This window comes from Manis javanica, chromosome 16, assembly GCF_040802235.1.
Source record: "Manis javanica isolate MJ-LG chromosome 16, MJ_LKY, whole genome shotgun sequence".
NCBI classification, from domain to species: domain Eukaryota; kingdom Metazoa; phylum Chordata; class Mammalia; order Pholidota; family Manidae; genus Manis; species Manis javanica.
In genome coordinates this window covers 25,713,483-25,732,632 of record NC_133171.1, presented here as the reverse complement: position 1 = coordinate 25,732,632, position 19,150 = coordinate 25,713,483, and the positions used below count along the sequence as shown (strand labels likewise).

The window sequence follows — 19,150 nt, the reverse complement described above, 5'->3', positions numbered from 1 at the left end:
ACTGCCATGTTTGCTTATCCTGCCATAGGAGAAATGAGGAAACAGTAGTTTTGCTTGGGAACCAGGGAAAAAATAATCAGTGTAAAAATTAACTAATGCTCAGCTGTCCAGACTTAACCATTAGTTGTTCTTCTTGACAAATAGTTTGTTAATAGGAATGATTTGTTTACAAATTCAGAACATTTCCTCATGCTCCTGTTGATGTAAAAAAGAAAACAAACCCAACTTTAGGGCACCTGGTGTGTGCCTGGAGCCCGAAGCGGGGCCATTTCTCTCATACCCCAGTAAGCTAAACAGAACAGCTAACTGTATTTTTCCCTTGTTTGTCCCTCTAAAAGTGAAATATCAGGATATGCAAAATGTGATGTAATAGTAGTTTCGTCATTTTGTACAATCTTATCTTCAAATTATAGCATATCATATCACTTAGGAATTTTAAGCATAAAATTTGAGGTACTTCTTTCCAGCAAACAAGGAAAATAACATTCATTGAGCAGCACAGTGTTAAGTATTTAATGCACTTTATCTCAATTTCTTGACAGTAATTATATGATATGAATGTTACCTTCATTTTACAGATGAGGAAAGTTACTAAGAAAGTTTAATTTGATAAGTAACAGAGCATGGATTCAAAGTCAGACCTAATGATGTTCCCACTAAGCTGGTTTCACCAAAAATATGTTCTGCGGAGTCGGTGCCGGGCAGTGGGATTTGTGAGTCGGACAGGTTTGGGGAGCTGCAGATTGTGGCCCCTCCCTGGAGATTTCATATGCACAGCATGTTCAAGTCATATAGTAATAAAATATGCCTCCTATTGTTTAATACATTTTCCCACAGATTATTTAACCATCAAACCCTTCTTTCATAAAACATGACCTGAGAAGGTAATGTTGTTCAGGAAGTGCTGTAGCTGCCGTGCTGTGTCCTGAACACTCTGTGTCTGTTCTCATTCACTTCTCACGGTGCCCTGCTCAGCAGATGTTACTTTGCCCACTAGATAAATGTAGAAAAAGGCTTAATGACTTACTGGAGTTACCGAGGTTCACAGCCAGTAAGTGGCAAAGCCAAGCTGGAAATTCAGGCCGCCGCACGGCAAACGTGATGCTGTTTTCCATTCTGTGCCCACCCACGCTAGTGTGTTCCTAGGGAAAAAAATCATTTTTGACCCAATGCTTAGAAAAGTTATATGGCAACCTGTTTCCAAAGATATTTGCCTAAGGTTAGGAGTTGAAAAAAGGACTCTTTTGTCTGTAAAGCAGGCAGAATCCTAGTTTCAGTGAAATCTGTCCTCAGGTTTCGTGCTCAAATACAGTATTGAATACATTTTTAAACTGAAGCTTTAAGGGATTTCCTTTGATTCAACCATCAGTATAAAGGTGAGTGAACAGTGTGGGGTCTGATGTTTATTATGTCCTCAGCACATGGTTATTCCCTTCCTTGCGTATCATACTCTAATGCAAGCCAAAATTGTTGATGGACTTTCATAATCGGTAATTAAATTTGTAGAAGCATTATTAATTACCAAAAGTTAATTAATCAACTGGACCTAGTTTGCCCTTGCTGGTATACAGTCCAGAAGCCCTCATAGATCTTCAAGGAATTCAGATAAAGTTGGGCCTTTTTTCTTCCATTTTTTGACAAATCAGAATTCATCTTCTAGTTTGTCTCCAAGGCCCATGTCACTCAGTTGCCAGGGATAAATTCCAGCTGTGGCTGGTGTTGGACCCAGAAGCTGGAAAGGAGAAGAGCTCGCCCCGCGGCGGCCTTCCTGCCCTCTCCTTGTCCCCGCAGTCCAGTACCGCGACCAGCCTCACCCCCGTGCCCCTCGTCAACGCTTTGCTTCTTACTAGAATAGTAACTCTTTCGGTCGTATTTATTTAATTCCCAAATGACATGAATTATTTGGTTAATATTTTTAGATATGAGTTGTTTACTTCCATAGAAGTAGTTATAATACTTAATCAGGGATGAAACAGTAAATTTAAATATGGGTTAGTTCATACAGTTTAGTCAGCAGATATCTTTCAAATTAAGACAAATTATAATTTTGAGTCTTTAATTACAAAGACAGGTATCTGTGATGCCTTGTTTTTATAATTCTAATCTAACCCTTAAATAATTATTCTGAGAAAAGACAAAAGATCCACCCATGTTTGTGGTATCTTACTTTTTTCAAATCTAGCAAAATTTACTTTATGTGTATTTTTCTGTTTCCTGCGTGTTTGTGTTGCCATGTCCCAGACACCTTGTTAGGCACTATACAACATTGCCACCCAAGATGCCTTTATTAGAGAACAGTTCTCACTGGTGTATTTACAGGTAAAAATCCTAACAGTGAGTCTCAGGTATAAACTAACCCCATATCCTTTGCCTACTAAAAATAGCAGGTTTACATTCTAATAAAGCATTAAGATTTTCTCTTAAAATTAATTATATACAGAGAAACATTAAATTAATGATACCTAAAAATAATTTTAATTATAAACCTTTCATTCTAGAATATTTCTCTAAATGAAATCTACTCAAATATGAGAGTTCTGGTCGCCTTCTTTGTCATTTGTTTTACTTGTTTTACTGTTTTGTTTTATTTTACTGTTTTACTTGCTGATTTTAATTATAACTAATTTTATTTTATTTTTGGATAATTTTAATATGTGAAGCTCAATTCTGCCTGCACATACTCAAACCAAAGCAGTGACTAGAGAGGACCTGCCCCTTGTCCTTAGTGCTTAAACTCAAGAGTATTGGGGTTCCTGATGAAATACCGGTGAGGGAGGAACATTTGGAGGTCATACCTTCTGCTTCCCGTGTCTGGTGTCATGGAGCAGAACAGCTGAGCTGCAAGAGTTTCCTCCTCCAATGTCCTTCATTTTGTTTTGCGTGGCATCGTTCTTGGTAATGAAGTTCTAGCCATTTTGTTTTAGTGCTTTTCTGTATCCAGTTTTTTCATAAGTAGGTGTGATTTAGTCTCATTTTCTCAGTCCGAGACCCTTCTTAGAAAATTATGCAAAGCAATTCCAGCATAATGTTTGTTTAGTTTCATTTTCTAAACAAAATTTGCACCGCCATCCTGTCAGCTCTCTCACACCCTTATGAACTGAATCACAGTGATTCTGTGTTTTATGTAAAGAGAACATTATTTTATGCTTTACTCTCTAACGTGGTCTTCCTCTCTCTGTTTTCCTGTCTTTCTCTTCTACCACTGGATGCAATGCTCTGGCACTAGTGAGCTGCAGCCCCCCCTCGGCAGGGCTAGGAGCGCTAGTACCAACTGCTTGAGACCAGATGCTAGTTTGCATTCACCAGAACGAGAAAGGTATAAAATAAAGACTTTCTTAATTTCCTATCATCGGTACTAGTGATTTTTTTTTTCAGTTACTTTACTTTGTTTCATGTGAACCTCACAGGTGTCTTCATTCATGTTCACTTCGCTGTCTACATCCCCCCTTCCTATAGGACATGTCTCTGCAGAGATGTGTGTATGTGGATGAACCCAAGGGCACACATACACATATTTCCCTGAGTGTTGTTGCAAATAGTTGATGTAATTTGTAACTGCTTCTGGCTGCTGCTTGTCCCTTTTGTTGCTATTCCGTCGTTTTATTTCCACGCTACTCAGGGAGCCTTCAGTATGCTGATAATGTTATAAGGCCCAGCGAGGTCTCCGGAGGGGAACATCGCTTTCCTGTTAGTTCCACTGATAAATAGTGTTTGTAGGCTTAGCGATAATCTTCCATAAACGCAAAGCAAAAGTTCTTTAGATAGGTAATACTTCCCTTATGCATCTCTGTTCATTTTTAATCAACCTACTCTTTGATGAAGATTCTGTTTTGCATTAAATTATATTTGACAACAAAAAATGGTTATGTTCATCAGATTTTCTTCTACCTTACCAAGATAAATACACGTAATATATATAAACGTATATATATGCATTGTAATTTTAAGACTTTTAATTAATTGATTAATAATTCTGATTTTAATTCAAGTATGTTAAATGATTATGTATTGCCCTGTCTCCTAAATGTGAGCAGCTAATTTTTTCATTATGGTGGAACTTTCTAGTCCATTAAACTTACTTATAATTGATAGTCTGGGTCATAATTATTCTCTTTTCAATTAGAAGCCATTCTCTGGAAATTTGCACCGCCTTTCTGCAAATCCAGAAGAAAGATGTTCAGCCAGGCTAATATAATCCACTTCTGCTCTTCAGAGGCTGATTACAGATTTTCTTAGCAATCTTTCTAGTCCAATTCTCTTTATTTATGAGATGTTTATTTCTGGAATTGAATAATATATATAGGTATACAGCCCATTTTCTAGTGTCTTCATAAGATTCTACTGAAAAGTTTTACTCTTTAATTTGGTTTTCTTTCATATTTGTAGAATTTGTAATAGGAAACAATGGAATCTAACTTAAATTTTGTATGCCTTTATATTTGTAATAGAAATTTAGCTGAAATGACTATAAGCATTTCTAAAAACACAGTTGGAACTGTTTTATTATTCTCTTTTATTATATATTACTCCCTAAAAATATAAATATAAAAGTAGCAAGAAAAAAATGTATTTTTTTTATTATGTCCTTATATGTTTCTGGTTAGTAAAACAAGGATAGAGTTACCCACGTCAGCAGGTTCTTCTGAGTATACCACCCTAACACTGTTAGCATCTCTATCAGTTTTATCTAGTAGACATACAATGTGAGCCACATGTGAAATTTTAAGTTTTCTGGTTGCCATATTAAAAAAAGTGAAATTAATTTTGATACTTTAGTCCAATGTATGTATATATATATGAAATAGTATCACTTTAACATACAATCAGTAGAGACCAGTAGCTATTTTACATTCCTTTTTTTCATGGTACTCACTAGTCACATGTGGCTTGTGGCTACTGCATTGCACAGCACAGATTTTTTCCGATGCTGAAGTCTCTCTAGCATGCATTCCCTTGTTATGCAGAAGCCATAGAGATCACAAATCTATGCATTAGTGAATTTAATCTCTCAGATAATACCCTTAAAACCGGCCACCTTGTAGACAGGTGATCTGGCCACCATTACTGTGCAGGTCACAGTGGTGTCCAAGTGAGTGAGCTTACCTTGACAGAAGACACATGTGATTAAAACCTGTATCCACTCTATATATTGAATAGGGAAAAGGGATCAGTATTATTAATGATCTTTAATTTATTGGGGCCACTTTGTTTTCAAGAAGAAACTAAAGTGAGAAAAGTTTACATAAAAGAAGTTGTAGATGCTGATTGGTTTAGGGGGTAAGGACCTCCAACGCCCTTTCGCACACCCATGTACAAAGCAGCTTTGAAGCGGATCATCACAGTGTCAAGAACTGTGACTTTGTTCTCTGTGGAACAGCCCCCAAGGTCCCCAGGCAGGAAGTGCCGGGAGCAGGAAGAGGGAGGCAGGCCGAGAGGGTTTTCCACGTTACTTAATCTCTCTGATTGACCAGAGAGCTTCTTATGTTAATGTCGAATACTTACATAGCAGATAAAGTGTTAGAGAAAATTTGTTAAAAATGTGATTTCATAGTCTTAAGATAGTAGCATATTTCCACAGCCTTGTGAATTATTAAATTTAAACAATCTGCTGATTCTAAGCCGGTTTGATGAACATGTATACCAATATAATGCCTTTGTCTGAAGTATCCCCTCTGACTTTTAAAATAAGTGAAATTTTGTGTTCCTACAAAGGATGGAATTGTGAAAGCAGAGACTCAATCCCCAACACCCAGGTCCCTTATAAATCAGAGGTAGAGGAAGGCTCAGCACACATGATTCCGTCTTGTCCTGAAGGAGCCAAAAGCCATCAGCTCCACATTTTCTCCCTTCTCAGGATGGTTTACACATTAACAGATGAATTTTGGGCAATACGTATAGAAACAGTATTTGCAAAGAAAGCCATTTCAGTGTTTGAGTGTCTCCATTATGTATCTGTTGATTACACAAACGGCAGAAACACTTAGGAGCCATCCCATCGCCCAACCAGTTACACCCCATAAATCAAGACATTTGGGGTTTACTTGCAGTACAAGATCTAGAAAGACTCGTTGTAGCCTCCTGAAATCACCTCGTAGCTGAGGGCTCTCCTTTATCTTTTCACTAGCAAATACCTTGAATGTCTGCAAGGAGGTCTGGTCCGGACTGTCGGGCTTTTCCTCCAGCTTTGTCAGGCTCTGCGTGAGGTTGCCCGGTCCCCCGTATTCCCTGATTTGGAAGGAGTCAATTGCAGGCCTGCTATTAATCTTTCTTTTCCCAGGTTTTACAACAGATCATTCCTTAAGTGTTCAGAAACATTTATTTTTAGACTCACTGGAGAATAGTCACCTTTCTTGGGTGTTCCATCTTCTTTCTTGCGACTTTGTGCATTGACCGTCCTGTCACTTGTCCCTCTCTTAAGTACCCTGTGCAGATTTTTTTTGCCTTTGTTATGACACAACATGTCTCTTCTTCCTAACCTGCCCCATAGAGATGTTTTCCTAGCTCCATCCTCTGTTTTCTTTTGCCTCCCCCATATTGTCTCTGAAATTATATTTCTCTCAAAAATTTCCTCTGAAGGCAACACTCCACTGCTATTAGCCAGGCCAGATCTTTCCCATGAGTTCGGGGCCTGAATTTTTAAATGGTTGCCAGACCCTGTGGACATCAAAATGTCTACATAAAATTCATTATCTCCCCTTACAGCAAAGTGTTTCTCTTGCTAAGTGGTCCTCTTATGGGGTGGCTGCTTTGATACATAAACAAGCACATACACTGGAAACACCTCATCGGTCACATTCAGTGAGTCGGTGAATCCCACCAATTCTCCCTTGAGGCCAGGCAACAGGCGCCCCGCCTCGCACAGGCCGGGTCAGATTATAGCCCCTCTCTGGTGCCACTGTCATTCTTGGCCCCATTCATTTTCTCATGAACTCTGGTTTTTACTAGTTTGTGTTTCAAGTTCTCTTCCATTAAAAATTAAAATGTCCCTCTTCCTTTATTGTCTGCTTAAAATTTTCACTCATTCTTCAAAAATGCCAGTCACATAACTGTATGTTTTGTGAAACCTCTCTTACCCACGCCTGCCCCACTTGCTCCACACGCATGTCCCTTTCTGTTGCTACTCAGGGTCATTTACTTTCTTTTTCTTGGCCCACAAACTCTTATGCATTTCTATTACAGCACATTCTAGTTTAACTTGTCGTATGTTTGTTTCTTCCACTACATTGTACTCTTTGAGGGCGGGGTTCATAATCCTATTTGTCCTTAGCGTCTCTTGTGATAGAATTTTTTTTACTTAGTAAATGGTTGATTTGGGGAGGCTTGAAAAATACCTCCTATTTTCTTCTCCTATTTGGGTCTAATTGTGAATGAGACCCAAGAACTTAAAGATGGGAAATATTATAACCACCATAAATACAATGAACAAGCTTAGAAGCTATGACTTGAAATCTAAAACCTTGCTAATAACTCACCCCAGACTTAGTCAGATTTACTGAACCGATTGTCTACTTAACTATTCACTAATACTTAGTTCATTACTTATTTTGTGCTATGCATAGTTTATGTAACTATCAAAACAACACAGAAAACATTATAGTTCCCTTATGCAAGGAGCTAGTAGTCTGTTATTTCAATCCCATAGCCATAAGAGTGACATTTCTTCTTATAGTCTGAGCAGAGTTACAGGGATGGCCTCCCAACAAGAGGTTCCTTCATTAATGAAATTAGAATATCTTATATTAAAGTACTAGTAATGTAACTAACAAGCATAATGCACAGCAAGCTGGTTGGACAGAAGACTCAAGAAGGGACTGGTTTCGTTCAACTTAGTAACTGCAACATACCTTGCCATGTTAGTTTCTAAGATGAAAATGGAAGTTGAAGCTGTATATGTGGCTTGACGACAGAGGGATAAAGAGTTAATTTCGGTCCTTCAGTGTGAGTAGAGAAAAAGAAGTTGCACACATTTTAAAAGCGTGCAAATTGTACTAGTATTTTGAACACACATATGTGTATTAAAACTGATATACTATCTGTTCTTTGTATGAAAATTGGGTATAAATTGATATTTCATCATATCAAATATGTGAGGGAACAATAAACAGATTTCTTATATTGGTACCATATATCAGCATATTCAGAAGGACTTTGAGTGTACAGATATACATGCATTATGCTATTTCCTCAAGAATTACTATTTAATAGCTTGCATCCGAATTGCTTGTTTCTAAATGTACCCTTTTCTCCTCCATAGCTTTCACTGCATGTTTCATAATCATAGCATTTCCTTTATTTTCATGTTCAAGTAAACACAAGGACTGGAATTTTACCCCAGGAAGCAAGGTTACTCAAATCCTGTCAAGTTACTATTATTTACTAATTTACAGGAACACATACCACGTCTACTTTTGTGTTTTCAAATAACACAAGTTTTAACATGACTGAGTGTAACATAACATAGAAAGCACTGTCGTTATAAATGTTTCCGGTTAATTTAGAAATACTTTACTGTATGTGCAGAGCAAAAGCCAGTAAAGTGAAAAGATACATTGCAGAGCAGTCATATTGGACTGACCATTTAAATAATTAAAGTAGTTAAATTATTTAAAATTAATGCAGAGTGACTTTAATTTCACAAGCCTGTAACACATTTATGAGTACATGTCATACAGTTTTCTCTTCTGCCCAAATGCTGCTCCCAGATACCTTCATTTGCCTCACAGCATCCTCAAAGCCCTACTTGAATCATGCCTAGTCCGTCTAAGGATGACTGATTAAGCACAGGCTTCTGAGAGGCTTTCAGAATCGAGGACCTGCTGACCTGATATTTTGGCCACATGTTGACAGCTCTTTGCTGCTTTGGTTCAGATATCTAATAAATCCAGTAAGCCAAGTTATTATGGCAAAGAAGATCGCTTTTTTTTTTTAAATATCCAGACTAGTCTGGACTGATGATTATAAAACCTTAGCTGGATCAGTCCATAAAGACCAGTCATCCCTTTGTTGCATATGAGGAAGCCAGTATCCAAAGAAGTCGTCCTGCTGAAAATGTTCATGCCTGTAATATAAACATTTCCAAATCCGGCCTGTCGGTCCCTGATTGTCTCCTTTTCAGTTTTCAGCTGGATGTGTATAATTTGTATTTATATACTTTTAAGATAGTTTATCAAAAGAATGAACCAAATTTTGACATTTTATTTAACTGTTAATCACAAAAAAGTAAATCCTGAAATAAAAAATAGCAGTTGAACCACCCGAGAGGTACTTTTGCAAGTAAAGGTTGGCAGGATTTTTTAAAGGTAATGCTGTTTTACCATGGCATTTATCCTCCTTTCTCACTTTTATCCATCACCGTTTCTCACTCACCATTTTTACGTTTCAGTAAATAGCCCTGCAGTTTCCCCAAAGCAAGCTTGTTAAGGCTTCACTGGTAGCATTCCCATGAATTATTTCTTCATGTTCTTGTATCCACCCTAAGAAGCATTTTTATTTCCTCCACTTAAATTAAGTTTCTGCTTTATATTAAATTCACACACCTCGTCTATGCCACTTTATCCAGTAATTTCAAGGCCTGGTAACAAGTAAGCATTGGTAGCTTTTTAAACCTGTTTTACTCAAACATAAAGCACAATCTTAAGGATGCTTCTCTTTAAACTTAAAGTCACACACGTTTGTGTGTGTGTGGATATGTGTGCACTTTAAAAGAACAAAATTACGCCTAATAGATTTCAGACATCTTCCCAAATAAATTGATTCTGTAATCACTTACAAGGTTGCAGGTTTTGTTTTCTTATATTATAATTCACCTTTCTAAAGCTTGTAGAAATGAAGAGTAAACTATGGCGCAGAGTATCTACACTTTGCCTTCTTGGGGTGTTTTTCCAGTCCTGTTGTTCCATATGTTCTTTTATTTTAGGAGTTACTAAATGTCCTGTTTTTTCCTGTCTCGTTCATTGGGCAAACAGGGGTAGATGGTCCCCCTCCCTAGATAGGAGACGACCTCCTAGCCCCAGGATTCAAATCCAGCATGCGTCTCCGGAGAATGACAGGTACTAGTCAACAACTCCTCACAGACAAGTGGCTTCGGAGGCATGTAGGCCGCCAAGCAGAGGGTAACGAGAGACGTTGGTGTGGCTCTGCCTTCCAGGGGGCAGCGCCGGGACTGTTGTGATTGCTTCAGTAAATGCGCCTCTAATAAAGCCCCTCAGAGCGTTTCCTGATGTGAGGGTCACGTACAGGTGACATAGTTTGAACACAATATAGTCAGACCCAGTGGTAGGGTTCTGTTTTAATGAACATTTGTTTTCAGTGTTTTGACTCTCTAGGGACACATTCAGATATTGTTTTTGTTTAAACATGAGTAAATAAAAATTTTCCATTGCTTTAAAATCTATTAAAATCAATCACAGGGCCTATTCTTTGTCATATTGGTTGTTGATTTAGTCCCGGTTGTCGTCTTTGCTACATAAAGTTACTAATGAAGTTTAGGCTTTGGGGTACATTAGAAATGTCTGATTTAAAATAGAACACCTTTTCCTATATATTTCTCATATGAATGTGTTACGATCCTTGTGTTTTTAGTCAAAGGCTAGGGTCAATCCCCAGGTAGGTGTTAGAAACAGCATCATCAGTGCTTTGAATGCACTTCATGCCAGTCTATCAACAGTGTACAATATCTATTTTCCATTGCTTTGTTATCCCTTCCTTTGTAGTTAACCCAGTTCTCCTGTTTCACGGTGTTTGTCATATGCAGTTCTTTAAATTATCTTTTTCCATCTGCTCACAAAAGGTTATTGGGTGTTTGGGATGTTTGTCTTCTGGGGTAAAAGCAGATATTCAGTCAATACACTGGTAATATTTATTAAGTAGATAGGTATATGTGGTATCTCAGAAGCAGAACAAACTTATTATTTCCAGTATGTATGTATATAACAGAGTAATTATACTCTTAGTTAAGAGTGATACTATTTTTCTGTGTATCTGTGAACAGTCAAGATATATTCAGGATTTCAATTTGGAAGAAAAACCAAACACTGTTACTCAGAAAAAAATTAATAAGCATTTTACAATGTTGCAAAAAACCACAAACTGGTATATTATGAAGATTGAAGATTATTTTAATAGGCTTTCCTCTTTTAAGACATTTACCTCTTAGTATGACTTACATATTTGGAATTTAAAACTAGTTCCTTCTGCTACTATCAGACTTCTAGGTTAGAATTTCTGGGTCTAGAAAAATTAGTAAAATCCCCTGTCCAAAAATTACCACAAATTGAAAGCCTTTTCAAACAAATATATACAATAGTTATATAAATTAAAAAGAAATCACATCAACATTGCCACTCATTCATTCAACAAATATTTGTTGCGCTCTACTGTGTGCACTATTCTAACGGCTAGAGTCCCAACAGTGTCTACAAAAAGGAAGGTTCTGGCCATTAAGGCATTCAGAATTTCCTTTTATAAAAAACAATTCCTCAAGGCTTTGAATTTATTCCAAAATAAGTGCATCAGTGGATTTCATTTTATGTAATGACTGTTTAAGTATAGGGCAATTAAATATGATGGTCTGTGTAATGAACATAAACGTGAGTTTATCTGGGCAGATGAAGCAAAATAGAAACCCACATAATAGTTTCAGTTCTTATATACCTGACATGAAGATTAGTTGAAAAGTAGTTGTCATAAAGACATATGAATTATTTGTTATTCAATTTCATAGGTTGTATATATAACTTTTAGAGTAAGTTTTAGGAGCAGAAATAGTCTTTTTAGATGAGATTATTAAAGGAAACTTACTAATTCATAATTCTCAATTTATATTTTACTTTTTTATGACTTATTTATGAATAAATTCTATGTTCCCCCAAGAGAAATACATTTTAAATGGCTGTGATTTTTTCCTATAGAGAACAGAGAATTCTTCACCGTAACCTTTCATTTAAATATAGGTATAATAAAAATGAGAGAAAAATCAGTACATCAATAGACGTTAGATTCATAGGCAGCCAAGTCAACCACTTGGCAAAACTTAACTATTGAAATTGACCTCTTGTCAGCTTTATATACTCATTTAGAAGCTTTGACCAATTTCCAAAACATGGCATCTGATTTGGAGATAGTGAATGTTCATGAGAACTTGGGCACTAGGTGATTGTTTTCCTAGGTCACTGGTATAGGAAAATATTCTAAAATCCGTGATAATTTATGTAATGAGCCTTTGGATGGCCTGTATCAGGGCCACATTTACTTATTTTGAAAATAACATAGTAATACAAATGTTTTTGCTCAGAGTTCTCTGGTAAGTGGGGAAGCATTTAATTTCCCTCTTATTTCTTGTTGCATCAATGTACATGTGGCCACACACAAACACACACAATTAATGTACCATTTTTCCGTAATTTAATCTCATTAGTAAGCAATCTTGAAGTCATCTTGAGTTGTAGAATAGATTTATTTATACTTAACATGGATGTAGGAATGTTTCCCAGAAGTTGTAAGATATGTAAAACAGTGATGAGGAAAAAAATGCATAAATTTGGAATCCCCGGGAATTTTTCTGATTTTAAAATTGTAGAGAAATTCCCTTGCAGTTTTATTACTGAAAGAGTTAAAAGACATTTTGAAAATCATTCCAATAAAAAATATATCTCTTTGTAAATGACATTGTTTTAACATGAAAAAAGTAACCTTTATGAACCTCTGGGTACATAACACTGATTATGAATCTTAATAAAATTTACATCTATTTGTGGCCTCAAATTAACCGTAATTTTTGAGTAGCAAGTTAGAAAAAATGTATCTTAATATGTCCCTAAAGCATCAAACGTCTGAGTTTAGTCCTCACAGTTCAATCAGTATTCTTAAGTGTAAAATGCTAATGTAAATTATCATTATTATTATCTAATTCTACTTTAAACTGTTTTTAGTAAATACTTTTCAACAAAATGTTATGTATTCTTATTTGGTACATTTTGAGATGTATTTTAAAACTTCATTAGCTTGACGTTACTGACACCAACATTTTGATTGAAAATAGTTTTGCATCATCAGAAAATATATTTCTAAGGATGTAAATTATTGACTTATGACTTAAATAAATACTGAAAATATCTGATAAAGTAACTGTTTTCCAGGACTTTAAGTTAGTGGAACAAGTAAGGCATTCTTCTGTATTTAAAATTAATTCCTCAGTTGTTCTGCTAAAGAAGCTCTCATTTCTTTTGCAAATATCCAAACTTGTTCCAGTTTGTAACTTGGTAGCAGCTACTTGCCTTTTACAGTCTTTAAGCAAAAGTATCAGGTGGCTTATTTTGATTCAAACTGAATGAATTGTCTTTCTCCATTAAAAACATTTCTGGAATAAAGGACTCACCCACAATTCATGGCAGTCGTCACATAGATGCAGAATTAATATAGAGCCACTTATAAATTCCATATATTACTTACCATTTTTATTTGCTTCATAACACACCTTATCATCTGGTTTTCAAAATGCTCTTTATTTGAATGAATTAAATATACCCGTGTACTGAAGTACTTAGTGAGTCTATTTAATGGCTATATACATAAATATCAATAATAGATAAAAGGCTAAATATATCTTAATTGCATATAACAGTCTCCACTGCAAGTGAACATTTCTTATTTCAGTAGATTCTACTCAGATTTAATGTTTTCCTCCCAAACTTATGAGGAGATAAGATGAGAGAGATTTGCATACCACATTGAGCTATCTAGGTAGTTAGCCAGTGTATACACAGGTATAGTCTACGATATCACTGTTAATTGCAAGTAAATTAAAACATTATGTGGTATATTTTTGTTACCTTTTTTTCAAAGTAGAATATTCTGTATTTTCATTTTGTTGTAAAATACCTTTAAGTAATATTACTATTTTATTTATATATTAATTTTATACTTTAACGGAATTGTAATATCTTCAGAAAAGCTCTGTTTCCCAGTGTCTTCAGGGAATTGCTCTAATTTAATTTGGTTGTTAAATTTCCCAATTAAATTGGGAAAGTAGTACAGAAATAGGTTTTAACAATTCCTTCTCTCTTCATTAGTATATTTTATGAATCTTCACACTTAAATTAATAGAATAATAATTGAAAATGGAGCTTTAAAATATGTAGGTTTATTTAGGAACACCCTCATTTTTCTGATTATTACTCTTGCTTTGATTTAATAGTAAATAATTATTGTACCTTGCATTTGAATGTACCTTTATAGCTTTTCAGTAATTTTATTAGTGCACCATGAGAAGCATTAAGGCCCACATCGCACAACTATTAAGTTGCGGAGTAAAGAAAAAGTTCACTTATTTCTGTTACTTATCTAAACCAAATAAATCATCTTTATGAATGTTAAAATAGTAGAAAAATTTTAAAAGAAATAAAAAGCATGTGAAAATCCAAAGTAAGTCCACATGATGGAAACATAACTGTTTTGTTCACAAGCTGAATCCTAACATCCCTGAAGACTTTAAATGAGCTTCCCCTCCCGACAACCGCCTCCGTTGATTCAAGGCGTGCGCCTTGTACATCCCTACCCTTCACCCCGCGACCCCCTCTCCTGACCGCAGGCCCCGCGACGTGAGCAGGAGCTGCCCCTTCCCGTCAGGCCCCCCGGCTCCGCGCCTCCCCCAGCGCCCGCCAGAATCAGCCCTCCGGCCCCCCTTTGCTGCACAGCAACCGGCAGGAGCAGGAGAGGGGCCAGCAGGCTCCGTTCCCGTCCGGCCCTGCCGCCGACTGGCCGAGTGGCCTTGCCCAGAGCCTGTGTCCCTCACCTGTGAAAGGAAGGTGACACCTTAGGGACCGCCCTGAGGCCTGAGTCAGGCAGTGCCCAGCACAGAGCTACCCTTCAGTATACACTCTTCTCCAAGCAGCGTAGGGACGGTAAGCCTTTCTCCCTCCTCGTTCCATCCTCTTTGCGTCTCCTTGGAAATGAGGTGTCGGCGCCCCAGAAAGAATGCACGGCTGAAACCCTAAGCTGGAGGGGCAGCACAGCGTGAACCCAGATTTTGGCAACATCGGAAGCGATGGGGAGAGAGGAGCAGCCCCGGAAGGCAGACTTTGTGCTTGGATATGTGTTCCTAGAGCCTAGCAGGGCTTGACTCACCCTGGACACGCGGGCTGCCTGGCATCAGGGTGAAGGCAGACAGACGTGTCCTTCACGTAGGTGAAGGGCAGGGATATCAGGAAGGAGGAATAACGTACATTAGAGAGAATCAATTATGAAGATAAACATAAAACATCATTTTTTATGGTTTCTCCATGGCTTTTAAAGAAATATGAATTTCTTGGCCACAGTATTTTATATTTGTTTCCAACATAGTGGTCCAAACACGTTTTAGGTGAACTAGACATATGTAAGCTGCCTTGGAGAGATCAGCCCTGTCTATATAAATGTTAATTCTAGGGGAAAATGCACTGCAAGTTCCAAATATTCCCTGTGCATAGTTTGGAGCCTAGAATCAATTGGAAACTTTATTTGTTCTTTGATTTATGATGTGTGATTAGCTTTTTTAAATGATACATGATTACAAAAGCATCTTTATGATAATTTTAATAGTTGATGTGAGATGCTTAAGTAAAACATTTCACTGTAGTATTTTTCCACTCTTCGTATTTTGTGGGGGAACAAAAGCAATCTTTTTAACACCATGTTTCAACAAAGTAGAGGGCACTTCCCCTCTTCGTGGTCTTTCAGCACCTGAACCATTACTGCCGTCACGGTCGTCATCCCCGCATTTCCCCTTCTGAGCCCGTTTCGGCACCAGGAGACGCGGGCCGCCCCGCAGGGCTACCTGTTACATCACCACTGCGGACGTGCTGCCCACACCAATGGGACGTCAGCGTCTGTGTCCTCCACACACCACTAGTTCTGATTTTTATTTACTAACTTTTTTAATCAAAAAAAAATACTGATAAAGCCCATTTTGGTAAGGTAGTTCCCACTTTTTCTGTGTGTTGCTTCTGTCATTGTATGATATTGCAGTAGCTTTATTCATCAGATCTTTTGTATTTAACATTTCATTCCACAGGCACTCCCGAAAGTCTGAAAGACCTAGCACCCAAAAACAGACTAGGAAAGGCCCAGCCTCCGATGCGGAAAGGTAGGCGTGGCGGTGCGCTGGGCGCCGTCTCTTCTCCTAGTGTATCGGGGCTGCCTCCCCTCCCATTTTACGTGACCCGTTCTTAAACGCAAACTGGGATGTTTAAACATGTTCATATAAATAAATGGCCTCAGTGCAAATACTTTCAGAAAAAAATAAAAGAAGGGTAATTTGAAGGCAGCCCTTGAATCTTAAGGTTTAAGAGAAATATTGTGTATTTCCCTCCATCGTCATTCTGATTACTGAAGAGGATTAAATCCACACTCATTCCTATATATATATATAATATATATATATATATATGTTAGCACATTAATATTTTGTTTCTGAGATAATTTAAATGTTACCAATGAAAATAATACCTGGAATATGCAGATATTCTGAGTGTTATTTATCTGAATGATGCCACCTTTTAAAAAAAGGTTTCTCTTCTGCAAATGGATAATTTAAGATTCTACTTGTATATTACACCAAACATATATGCTGAGTTAATGTAAAAATTTATTTTAAGGGATTGGTGACTGTTCATTTGCAATTCATCCAAGTCCACAAATTCTTTAGTATTTTTAGGTGCAATATACTGACACAGTTTTTAGATAGCTGTCAAAAGCACCTAGCATCCAATTAACTTATCTTTACTCATCCCAAAATGACTGAGAACATGTAGGGGAACCAGATGTAAATGAAAGTGTGCATTCATGTATCATGGCTGTTACTGTAGATTATGCACAAGGTACAGTGAGAATGCGGGGAAAAGAGTGGGGTGTGGGTGAGATTAGGAAATACCTCGTAAACAGCTGTCACGAGCAAAATCCAAAGATACAAAAGTAGATGTGGAGAGTAGGATATTCCATGAGAAAGGAACAATGTGAGAAAACACTGAGGCTTGAAATATTCTTTTGAATATGGGAAATCCAGACTCATTTTGGGAGAAAGAATCCTTTCAGGAGAGTGGCAAAGAGGCCTGAAAATAAAACTGGAGAAATCCCTAGAGGTTATGTTACACATGACCTTCTGAGCTTTGCTAACAGAATTTCAACTTCCACTTTATTCATCTATGAGCCGCTGATGGGTTTGAGCCATGAGAGGCAGGTGGTTGATTTTGAGTTCCAAACTTATAGACCAGTTTGACAACATTTTGCAAGGTGGATTGAAAGATGCAGGATAGATGCAAGACACCACTCCGGCTGTCAGCATAGCCTTGGTCGAGATAAGAGCTATACAACAGTGACTCACCCAACTAGTAAGTACGTGTCAAGCTATGTGCTAAGTTCAAGGAATAAAATAATGAGCAGAATAAACAGGAAAGCTTCCCATAGGACGTTACCTCTGAGTTGAGATCAGAAAAATGAGTAGGTATTAGTCACATCAAGAGATGTGGGCAAAGGGGAGATGAAATTTGTTCCTAGCTAATGGCTTATGCAGATATTGGCTGATTAAGGACCTTTACAGTGAAACAAGTATTCAGGGAACTCAAAAAAATGTTGAGTAGAATTCCAGTTTTGTAAAGGAGCTGGACAGTGAGGAACAAAATTACCCAGAGTTCTAGCAGTTGAGATTGATAGATAGACAGACAGACAAACAGGTAGGCAGCCTGCAATGAAACAATATTGCTCTTGTTTCTGTTTACATATTCTTTAATGTCAGCACAGCTAACTGGAATTTCTTTACTAGCATATTGTAAATGACTTAAATTCCTTAGACAAGTTTTTAATCTTCAACCATCATTCACGCCCTGTCTGCTTCACATGCATACACCATTTCAGTAATTTTGACATGATTGAAATTTTTTCCTCTAGTGGTATTCCTTTTACTCCATTCAGGCGTCTTCACTTCATTTAACAATTACTAGTTGAGTGGATACTATCTGCACTTTGGGATTTAGTATATACCAGAGAACAGATTCTCTGAAAATAGGACACTGTTTTACAAAAAATGATTTTAGCATCAACTGCTGGTGCTTCACTTCAAATGAGTCACATTTGGGCATTTTCCTCTGCAACACTGAAAGTATCTGTAAATAAACACAAAAGCTCCCTCCGTTAAAAAAGAATAGCAAGAATTTGATTGGCTCCCAATCTCAAATGTTGTTGCGTAAGGGCCATATTCATATTACTCTTACCTTAATTTACTTTGTTTGTAGGTTTTAATATAGAAAATTCAACCTTTTAAGTATATAGATTTGTTTGATTATAATTAAAACTCCTCACTGATGTTTATTACAAGTATAAATTACAGGCCCAGCTTTTACATGAACTGCTGAATGCCTAGTCACAAAAGAAGAGGCGGCCTAGATTTTCTAGGTTTGCATCAGCTCTCTTTCCTTTTGAAGATGTTACCAATCTTCAGTCTACGTCTAACTCCAGGCGGATGAGGCCAGAGCCTGAGTGCCTCGGGCATCAATTCTTGGCCTTCTGGGAGTTGACGCCTTCCCCAGAGGAGCCGTTACAAAGTCACACCTAGACTTCTGGCAAAGCTTGCTGTGTAATGACTATAATTTTGAATGCCCTCTGTTGGCCTTGACAGATTTGTACTTGGGAGGAATAGTCTTAAAAGAAAAAGCTTTGGAAGATGTGGCAGAACTGACTTCTGACTTTTGTGCCTGAGCACTTAAAGCAGGTGCTTCAGATGCTCAGTGGGGGGAATGACTGGCTTTTCACCCTCCTGTAAACTGGGCTACATGACCTGCTGGCATCATTTCTACATTCCATCCTGGTGACTTTGCCCGTTGTGGAGCCTACACTCTGCATCCTGCCCGGGGGCACTTTGTCAGGACCAGTGGTAGAATTAACGGTTCATCAGGCATTTTGCATGGTGCTGGTGTTACTGGAAAGAGCCTGTGATGGCCATTACAGGGTGAACCATTTCGAACAGTTGTCCTTAAAAACTGTATGCACATCCATCTCAACATGAACAAAAACCCAAAAACCCAGAATTATATTTTTAAGCTACAATAGAAACAGTATATTTCCATCTGCTGCAAGAGATCAAAAGATGGAACCTGACAACCTAAGTTTTGGGGGAGAAATG

The 19,150-nt window shown here is 37.4% G+C and overlaps 1 protein-coding gene across 46 annotated transcripts in view; it reads left to right on the top strand.

Annotated features, from left to right (window-relative positions):
- The window catches only part of RIMS1 (regulating synaptic membrane exocytosis 1), a 411,017-nt gene that overhangs the window by 295,669 nt on the left and 96,198 nt on the right, over positions 1–19,150 (top strand). For 11 of the 46 annotated variants that reach the window (XM_073224832.1, XM_073224839.1, XM_073224837.1 and 8 more), the window contains 2 exons: positions 3,227–3,316; positions 9,966–10,049. The exons of 8 other annotated variants lie outside the window; for them this stretch is intronic. In XM_073224832.1, the coding sequence (XP_073080933.1) occupies positions 3,227–3,316; positions 9,966–10,049 (174 nt within the window). Of the gene's footprint in view, positions 1–3,226; positions 3,317–9,965; positions 10,050–16,048; positions 16,121–19,150 lie in introns of all 46 variants that reach the window. 27 more of the 46 variants (XM_073224844.1, XM_073224842.1, XM_073224854.1 and 24 more) reach the window with 3 other exon arrangements.